The sequence below is a fragment of the Anguilla rostrata genome, chromosome 11 (genome assembly GCF_018555375.3).
Source record: "Anguilla rostrata isolate EN2019 chromosome 11, ASM1855537v3, whole genome shotgun sequence".
In the NCBI taxonomy this organism is placed as follows: Eukaryota; Metazoa; Chordata; class Actinopteri; order Anguilliformes; family Anguillidae; genus Anguilla; species Anguilla rostrata.
Window position 1 is genome coordinate 2086225 of NC_057943.1, and position 10245 is coordinate 2096469.

The following is a 10245-nucleotide window of genomic DNA, read 5'->3' on the forward strand; positions in this document are numbered from 1 at the left end:
GTGTGTGTGTGTGTTTACCGGTGTGGGTGGCGTGGCGGTGATCTTATCTAATAGGGAACTGCTCCTGGTGTTTGGAGTTAATTGAGCCGTAGTTCCTAATGGAAATCAACACCTGTACACCCGCCGGCCCACCCAGAATGCAACGGGCCATCGCTGCTGTAAATTGCACCGCTGAAAAATTGATTTTCGTTTAGTTATTCATTATAGAGCCGGTCGGTACGCACTGAAGTGCCCGAAACTGCCTTTCGTATGCATTTTTATACATTTATGCTGGAGTAGAGCGTTGCAAAGAAGAAAAAAATTCAGTTTTTGTTGAATGTGACGTTTGTTTCTTGCTGGGCTGTCCCAGGTGTTCATCATCGTTCTTTTCATCCTCATCCTCATACTCATCCTCAGCCTCAGTCTCAGTTCAGCCGCCTGCCTACTGTCTGTGGAAACTGCTTATTTTCAGCCAACAAAGTCTGTTTTTACCTGAAGGTGTGTCTGACACCCCCCCCCCCCCCCCCGTGCTGTTTGTACTCTATTTCAGACTATAATGGAAAATAAGTTGGTTTTGATTTAAAGCCAATTTCTTATTTATGTGGAAAAAAAAGAAAACGATTGTGATTTGGAGTACTGTCTGCGAATATGTTGCGGGTCGTAAGTGGCGGCAGGTCGGGGGGGGGGGGAAGGCAGTGTATTGGGGGGGGGGGTGTGTGTGAGAGGGAGGGGGAGGCAGGTGTGTGTGGGGGGGGAGGCAGGTGTGTGTGAGGGGTGTAAGTGGAGCAGGCAGTGACGGCAACCCATTCACACTGGGGGGGGGGGGGGGGGGTGCGGCAGGTGTGTGTGGGGGGGGGGGGAGGGTGTGTGAGAGGGAGGGGGGAGGCAGGTGTGTGTGAGGGAGGTGTAAGTGGAGCAGGCAGTGACGGCCAAACCCATTCATCACTGGGGGGCGGGGGGGGGGGGGGGGGCGGCAGGTGTGTGTGTGGGGGGGGGGGTGTATGTGGCACAGGAGATCCATTAGTGCTGAATTTATTTTCTTTATTTTTTGAAAACCCTGAGGTTTCTCTGAGCCGTCAGGGTTAGTAAATAACATAGAGCTCTTTTTTCACCGGTGTCTCAGTAGATAACAACACTGGATTCTTTCAGCTGAACTTTCACAGATTTCTCTTTCTCTGATGTTATGTTAAAATAAGGACTGTCACAGCAGGAGACATACACATAATTATAAATATGTATGATTATCTGCTAATAAGTATTCTGGCAATTGGCACACTTTTTAATCTGTCACTTACGTGAAAATAGGCTGACAAGGCAATAATAAATTTAAAGGTATGCGTGTGTGTGTGTTTGTGTATGTGTGCGTGTGTGTGTGTGTTTGTGTATGTATGTGTATGTATGTGTGCATGTGTGTGTGTGTTTGTGTATGTATGTGTGTGTGTGTGTGTGTGTGTTTGTATGTGTGTGTGTGTGTGTGTGTGTGTGTAAGCGGTTGGAGTTATATTTAGGTTGTACTCTTGTACTCCAGGATGCTTTCAAAGTCATTTTTCACTTGATCGTATCATTTTTTGTGTCGAAGTCATTTTTCAATACAGTTCCCCACTGTGATCCCCTTCATCAGATTTCAACACATAACCACAGTCTATTTTCCACAGGGCATCTGGAGTCACACACACACACACACACACACACACTCACACTCACTCACACCACACACACCCACCCCACCGCACACTAACACACTCACACACACACCCACACCACATACACCACTACACACACACACACACCCCCACACACACACACACACCCACACACACACACACACACACACACACACACTCGCTCACACACACAACACACACACACACACACTCGCTCACACACACACACACACACACACACACACACACTCGCTCACACACACACACACACACACGCACACACACACACTCGCTCACACACACACACACACACACTCTCACACTCACACACACACACACACACATGTACATGTGCAGCTGTAGTTCTGCCGGGTGGAGCACCATGTTGACCTTTGACCTGCTCTGATAAAGCTCTGTCATTCCAGTCTGTCACAGGCAGTGCTTCATAGGGGTGATCAGTCTGATCTGACACGGCCATGATGTGGATAACATCAGCTTCACGCCCACTTAGACTGTGACTGTGGCACCAGTCACGTTGCTGACTGATACTGTAGGTGGTTGGGCGGGCGTGTGGGGGGGGGCGTATGGGTTGCTGGGGCGGTTGTGGGGGGGGGGGGACTTGGGGTGAAGATGATCTTCCAGTGCCATTATGTAGCTGCTGACATCCACTTCGCCTTCTGTTATCAGTGCATTCGGATCCATAAAAAACAAGAGCAGGACCCTCACTGTGGACACACTCACTCACACACACACACACACACGCTCGCTCACACACACATACAGCAAACACACATGCACACACACACACACACACATGCTCGCTCGCTCACACACATACAGCAAACACACATGCACACACACACATGGAAAACCCATGTGACACGCTCTGGATATATAAACATTACTGCCTGTTTATGCTGGAGTGGCCTGGGGGGGGGGGGGGGGGCTAATGCGCCTAACTTGGGCTCGGAGCTCTGGAGCTCTGGCCGACTCCGGCTCATTTCGTCTGCGTCCTGTCTCTGTGGGCTCCCAGTCACGGAGGGTGAGGGCAAAGCCAAAACATCGAACCCGTGTCTGTACCCGTCCGGAGCCCAAATGCTCATGACAAACAGAACCAGAGCCAGGAGCATCCAGACCATCTCTAGAACCTGTGCAGTGAGCCAGTCCCTAGTTCTTGTGTATCTCATGTGATGCACTTTATTGAACCCCGTGGGGTTAATCTGACCTCTGCCTTTAACCCATCCTAGCTACTTAGGGTATCTTCTGGAAACCGGAGTACCCGGAGGAAACCCATGCAAATACAAGGAGAACATGTAAACTCCATGCAGGGCGGATCTGGCTGGCTGGGACTCAAACCTGCAGCCTCCTCCTTGCCAAGGCACAGCTGCGCCACCGTGCCGTTCCAGAGCTGGCCCTTCCACTCAGAAGGTCTCCTGTGAAGCTGCCTCCCGTGACTACAGTGGCTGAGGTCAAAGGTCAGGGCCATGGGTGTGTCGGGCCTGGATCAAAGCCTCTTTGATCCTCTGAGGAGCCGGTCAGGGTGGGGTGTCGTATGGGGGGGGGGGCTGGGGGGAGAGCGTGTGCTTTTTAAGGACCCGCCCAAAACAACACCTCCTTTCTCTTGCCTTCCCCGGCACCCCGGCCTGTGAAAGGGGGCAGTGTTTTTGGAGAGGCCTCCCTGTGGCCGGCCAATGAGAGAGTGGAACCCAGGGCCATGTGAGATGGGGGCGAACATCACACAGCCCCGACTGCAGTCTGTCTGCACAGCTAGGCATGAAGGCTGCATCCCCACTGCGCAGCCTGCTGTCCGTCTGCTCCAGCTGCGCATGAAGGTTGCTTCTCCACTGCACAGGGAGCTCAGCAGAGCTGCGCAGCAGGACGGAGAGGCTGCAGAGTATGCGCAGCTGGACTGAGAGGCTGCAGTACTGCGCAGCTGGATGGAGAGGCTGCAGGGTATGCGCAGCTGGACAGAGCAGCTGCAGTACTGCGCAGCTGGATGGAGAGGGAGTCCAGAGAAAGACCAGAGATAGCAGGATGCTTCTCTCATTGAAGCTCCTCCCACAGAACCACCCTTTTGAACACTTGAACTTGATTTACATCCCTTTAAATATTTTGTGTAGGGTTTTTTTTCAGCACTGAAAGGCCACGTGCAGTTCGGCTGATAGTTATCGGAGGAGGGGTCAGATTCCTGCCCAATGCCTGAAAAGAAAAGAAGAAAAGAATGTTTTTAAGATAGCGTGCAGCTCATCCACGTGGCAAAGCTGACTAATGCTCATCCCCACGTGAAAAAAACTCTGGAGATCTGAAATGAGGATTATAAGAGCGGATACTAAATACGGGACAGACAGCTGATCTCATGAACCTGGCAGCCAAATATGCGCAGAGAAGATAAAGAAAGTTCTGCTTTTTCCCTCGTCCCTTCCGCCCTGCTCACAGATAGAGCGTTCTTCACCCTGCACAGAACACGATGCTGTACAGACACATCTAAAGTCCACACAACTTTTCCAGTGCTTATTTTGGATAATGGTAAATCCCAACTAATCGACTACTAGAACAGCTAACACTGGGATTCTCAGACCTGGCCCTGGAGAGCAGCTGGTTATTTATTCCTCCCCTCCAATCAGAGACTGGTTTAGACTGGAGTTAAACCTGCAGACACAGCGCCCCCTCCAGGACTGGAGTTAAATCTACAGACACCGTGGCCCTCCAGGACTGGAGTTAAACCTGCAGACACCGTGGCCCTCCAGTACTGGAGTTAAACCTGCAGGCACTGCAGCCCTCCAGGACTGGAGTTAAACCTGCAGACACCGTGGCCCTCCAGGACTGGAGTTAAACCTGCAGACACCGTGGCCCTCCAGGACTGGAGTTAAACCTGCAGGACTTAAGTGTGACACAGCCGCGGTTCACCTCCCTGGGCTGTATAAGTCCTGATCTGCCGGAGCACTCACGGCTGAATGATTAACGGAGCTGGGGGGGTCGTTTTATTTCATCCGTTCAGGGGGAGAGTCTGAGGCGCTGCGTGGGCAGATGTAATATCTCTGTCTTCACTGGTGCTATTAACGGCTGATGTGCTTCCATTAGTCAGATTGACGTGCAGGAGGCCCTATCGGAGCTTCTGTTTCTCCCTGCTGGCGACTGGGCTGCGGCACTGAGAACAAGAACATAATATTAATAACGATCATGTTAATAACAATTATTATTGTATGACTGGTGTGCAATATGGAGAAATAGAGCATCCAGCTGTGTGTCAACAAGCCTTCCTCTCTGGCAAGCCACACCATTCATTCAGCCATATGTTCGTTAGCAACTCCCGGCTTGGAAAAATGCATTTTGACATTTGAAAAATCCGTTTGAAATTGTCCTTTCATTAATCCCCACCTGTGCCAGCTTGTTTGGCTAACAGGGTATGATTTGGAAGTATATTTAGTGTTCCGCTGTCTGATGAGTACATGAGGAGCCTGTCTGATGAGTACATGTTTGTTAACAACTCCTTGCTTGGAAAAATGTGCTTTGACGTCAGTTTGAAGGTAGATGTGTAATAAAAGAGCCGCTGTGGTCACATGACTTCGGTGCTGTTTGGCGAACGAGACTGTAGCAGAGCTACCGTGACCTCTGTGACCTCTGTGACCCCTGCACTTCTCTGAGCGCCAAACCCAGGAGGCGTGCTTAGCTGGACACACATACTGCTCCAGACATTTAGGAATCCGTTAGCATGTGCTGTTAGCGTGTGGTGTTAGCGTGTGCTGTTAGCGTGTGCTGTTAGCATGTGCTGTTAGCGTGTGCTGCTAGCTTTTGCTGTTTGCGTGTGTTGGTGTCTCTTGGTGTGTGCCTTGGGTGAGCCCTGCATTGTCCCAAAAGCTTTTTGTTTTTTGAGCACTTCCAGAAGACACGTGACACGTTGGTGTCAAGCTCTGTTTCAACACATGTCCTAAACATAACCACAAAATGAACAGGCTCATCATTAATTCAGGGGATAGCTTTGAGTCCCTTTCAGGTTTATAAAGTCTGTATCTATTGATAAGTGGATTTGTTTGTTTGTTTTTGTTTTTTACCATGTGAGATATGCTGCCTCAGGCAAGTCCATGTGATCGCTTTCAAAATCATGAGTGAGAATGAGAATGAGAAAAAACTAATCAATCAAGCTGATGTTGCCTGTGGAAAATATCTATTTTAAATAAAGTATTTTTCAGAATATGAAATGTCTGTTTAAATTGGCACTCAACTGCTGTTTTTTTTCCATGTAGTGTTTGGATTTTAAACTAGTAAGTGCAGTAAACACTGAATCTCACAACTACTGTTCAAACAGTGGTGGTTTAAAATGCCCTTGTGTGGTGGTTATACTGTACAGAGATGGTTTAAAAGGCCCTTGTATACTTGTGCACTGGTTATACAGTATAACCAGTATACAGTGATGGTTTTAAATGTGCTTGAGGGCTGGTTATATTTTGGTTGTTTGCAAATTAATTTAAAAGTGAAACGCTCAAACAAAGCAGTGAGGTGGCTGGTTACTAGGGCGACTGGCAGTGGCCAATCATTATCCTCCTTCACTTCCCCTTATATGATAATTAGGAGAGAGAGAGAAGGGGGGAAGAGAGGGGGATGAGAGAGAAGGAGAGAGGGAGAGGAAGAAGAGGAAAGACAGGAAAGAAAGAGAGAGGGGAAAAAGGAGAGAAAACAGAAACAAGTCTAAGTGGAAGAGAGAGGGTAGTGTGGGACACGCACATACACTTCCTCTGTGTGTGTGTGTGAGAGAGAGAGGGGGAGGGGAGAAGAGAGAGAAGAGAAACAAAGAAAGTGATCCAAGCTGAAGTGGTAGAGGGCTGTGTGATACACACACACACTCCCTCAGCCGCAAGTGTGTGTGTGTCTGTCTGTGTGTGAGAGAGAGAGAGAGAGAGAGAGAGAGAGGAGGGAAAAAAGAGAGAGAGAGAGAGGCGGGAAGAGAGAGAGGGGAGGGGAGAGAAGCAGAGGGACTGGTCTCCCTGCTCTCCCTGCTCTCAGTAACTCGTGTGAGAGTTGTGTTGTGAGTCTTGGAGCTGGCTTAGAGTGGCACAGAGCTCTCTCCCAGCATGCCTCAGAGAAAGAGGAGCTTCACGTTCGGGGCGTATGGCGGGTGAGTTTGGGATCACTTCTGTCTAACCGCAGAGTTTCTATAAATCTGTGTACATGTACTGGAGGGGGGTGGGGGAGGGGGTTGGAATGGGTCTTTAGTCAATAATGAGGATTGTTGTGATGTATGCATGTATGAGTGTCTGACTGGAGTTCATGTATGAAGCTCTGCTGTGATGGTGGTAGGATAGTGGGTGTAGGTGGTGTAGCACGGTGGGTGTAGGTGCTGTAGAGTGATGGGTGTATGTGATGTAGGGAGGTGAGTGTAGGTGGTGTAGAGTGGTGATGTAGGACGTTGGGTGTAGGTGATGTAGGACGTTGGGTGTAGGTGATTTAGGGCGTTGGGTGTAGGTGGTGTAGGGCGGTGGATGAAGTCGTGTAGAATGATGGGTGTATGTGATGTAGAGATGTGAGTGTAGGTGGTGTAGAGTGGTGATGTAGGGCGATGGGTGTAGCTGGTGTAGGGCAGTGTCTGTAGGTGGTGTAGGGCGGTGGCTGTAGGTGGTGTAGGGTGGTGGGTGTAGATGGTGTAGGGTGGTTGGTGTAGGTGGTGTAGGTTGGTGTAGGGTGGTGGGTGTAGATGGCGTAGGGTGGTTGGTGTAGGTGGTGTAGGGTGGTGGGTGTAGGTAGTGTAGGTGGTGTAGGGAAGTGAGTATAGGTGGTGTAGGATGGTGGCTGTAGGTTGTGTAGGATGGTGGCTGTTGGTGGTTTTGTATGATGGTGTAAGTGGTGTAGGACAGTGGGTGTAGGTGGTGTAGGGCAGTGGGTGTAGGTGGTGTAGGATGGTGGCTGTAGGTTGTGTAGGATGGTGGCTGTTGGTGGTGTTGTATGATGGTGTAGGGCGGTGGGTGTAGGCACTTATCTACGGGTTATGTCCACCGTTCATTGGCTGTGAAAGTTTGGCGAGGCTGGCTAGCCCTGTAGAGTGGCTGTAAAGCTAGCCCTGTAGAGCGGCTGTAAAGCTAGCCCTGTAGAGCGGCTGTAAAGCTAGCCCTGTAGAGTGGCTGTAAAGCTAGCCCTGTAGAGTGGCTGTAAAGCTAGCCACTAATGGTGTGCTGCGCGACGCTGAATTCAATTAAACTCAGGAAATGAATGTCGGGCAAATGCGCTGAGAGAAATCTGGGCCTGCAGTCTGCACTACTTATGGGAGTCAGTGCTGTTTATCAACCAATTAATTTATCTTTATTTTAATGATTCCACATCTCCTCCTCTCCCCCTAGTTTACTTAATACAGCAATGGTGTGTGTGTGTGTGTGTGTTTGTCTGTGTGTGTGTGTGTTTATGTATGAAAATGAATGTATCTGTTTGGTGCATGTGTGTGTGTGTGCGTGTGCGCGTCTGTGTGCATACATGATTGAGTGTGTGAATATGTATGTGTATGTGTGGTGTGTGTGTGCATGTGTAATTGTGGGTGTGAATATGTATTTATATGTGTGGTGTGTGTATGCGTCTGTTTGTGTGTGTGTGTGTGTGTGTGTGTGTGTGTGTGCATGTATGATTGCGTGTGTGAATATGTATGTGTATGTGTGGTGTGTGTGTGTGCATACATGATTGTGCGTGTGAGTGTGTGTGTTTCAGCCTTGCTTGGTGTTCATATTTTATTAGACTCCATAGAGACGCTGTACCCTGTCTGTCTGTCAGTCTGTCTGTCTGCGCCCCAAACTGATGCACAGGTGCTGTGATGGTCAGGTGCCAGAGGCTCTAGGTGCATATCTGCGGGCGATGGGGAGGGGGGGTCATTTGTAGGTGGGGTGGGGGGGTGGGGGGGTTCAGTTTGGACTCACGTCTGATTCCAAATCCATGTCCATCCAACTGTGTCCTCTACACGTCCCTGTCTGTGCTCCACACACACACACACACACACAGTTTCCCTCTCTGCTGGAAATAGACACGCAGCTCACGTGTGGGGGAGACGGCTAGCTTTTAGTTCCCAGTGGGCATTAAAATGCAGGGAGGTGGGGGGGGAGAAGCACTGACAGTACGCTAAAAGTACACTAGCAGCACGCTAGCAGTACCCTAGCAGTACACTGACAGTACGCTAACAGTACGCTAACAGTATGCTAACAGTATGCTAACAGAACGCTGACAGTATGCTAACAGTACGCTAACAGTACTCTAACAGTACGCTAACAGTACACTAGCAGTATGCTAACAGTACACTAGCAGTACGCTGACAGTATGCTAACAGTACACTAACAGTACACTAGCAGTACGCTAACAGTATGCTAACAGTACACTAGCAGTACGCTGAAAGTATGCTAACAGTATGCTAACAGTACACTAGCAGTACGCTAACAGTATGCTAACAGAACACTGACAGTAGGCTGACAGTATGCTAACAGAAAGCTGACAGTACGCTAACAGTATGCTAACAGTATGCTAACAGAACGCTGACAGTATGCTAACAGTACGCTAACAGTACTCTAACAGTACGCTAACAGTACACTAGCAGTATGCTAACAGAACACTGACAGTAGGCTAACAGTATGCTAACAGAACGCTGACAGTACACTGACAGTACGCTAACAGTACGCTAACAGTACGCTGTGCTTCAGTCACCCTGCTGTTCAGTCGCTGAGCGTGTCTGCTTACAGTCACCTGTTTAGTTTTAGTTTTAGTTTTAGTTTTAGTCTGTCTTAGTGCTGAGAAGTTGTCACGTTTCCTGCGTGCAGTGTGTGCGTGCGGTGTGTGCGCGTGGTGTGTGTGCGTGCAGTGTGCGCGTGCGGTGTGTGTGCGTGCAGTGTGCGCGTGCGGTGTGTGTGTGCGCGTGCGGTGTGTGTGAGTGCAGTGTGCGCGTGCGGTGTGTGTGAGTGCAGTGTGCGCGTGCGGTGTGTGTGCGTGCAGTGTGTGTGAGTGCAGTGTGCGTGTGCGGTGTGTGTGAGTGCAGTGTGCGCGTGCGGTGTGTGTGCGTGCAGTGTGCGCGTGCGGTGTGTGTGAGTGCAGTGTGCGTGTGTGGTGTGTGTGGTGTGTGCGCGTGCGGTGTGTGTGGTGTGTGCGCGTGCGGTGTGTGTGCGTGCAGTGTGCGCGTGCGGTGTGTGTGAGTGCAGTGTGCGTGTGTGGTGTGTGTGGTGTGTGTGCGTGCAGTGTGCGCGTGCGGTGTGCGTGAGTGCCGTGTGTCGCTGTGCGTGTGTGTGTGCGTGCAGTTGTGTGCGTGCGGTGTGTGTGCTGCAGTGTTGCGTGCGGTGTGGTGCGTCCGTCGGTTCCGTCTTGCGTCGCACGCTGTGCTCCACGTGTTGTCGTGTTGTCGTGAGCTCGCTCCACAGCTGCTCGCCCCCCGCTTGCGCCTGTCGTCGCTCCCCCGTGCGTCACAAGCTGTCTTAAACCGTCTCTTGCACACGCTCGGGCTCACACACGCTTCGTCCTGCCACTTTGCTCCACAGCTGTCGGCGCTGCACCGGCGTCCGCCCACACTGCCCCCCCCCGCTTCCCCCTCCCGCTCCCCCCCACACACCTTCCGCCCCCAAAGTCTCCGCACACACGTCTCCCCCCTCCG

General features: G+C 50.7%; 1 protein-coding gene across 14 annotated transcripts in view; it reads left to right on the forward strand.

Moving 5' to 3' along the window:
• The window catches only part of rap1gapa (RAP1 GTPase activating protein a), a 143937-nt gene that overhangs the window by 46428 nt on the left and 87264 nt on the right, over nt 1-10245 (forward strand). For 2 of the 14 annotated variants that reach the window (XM_064300443.1, XM_064300449.1), the window contains exon 1: nt 6425-6756. The exons of 3 other annotated variants lie outside the window; for them this stretch is intronic. In XM_064300443.1, coding sequence (XP_064156513.1) covers nt 6713-6756 — 44 coding nt within the window. In that variant the 5' untranslated portion in view covers nt 6425-6712. Of the gene's footprint in view, nt 1-6408; nt 6757-10245 lie in introns of those variants that run through there. 9 more of the 14 variants (XM_064300451.1, XM_064300434.1, XM_064300439.1 and 6 more) reach the window with 9 other exon arrangements.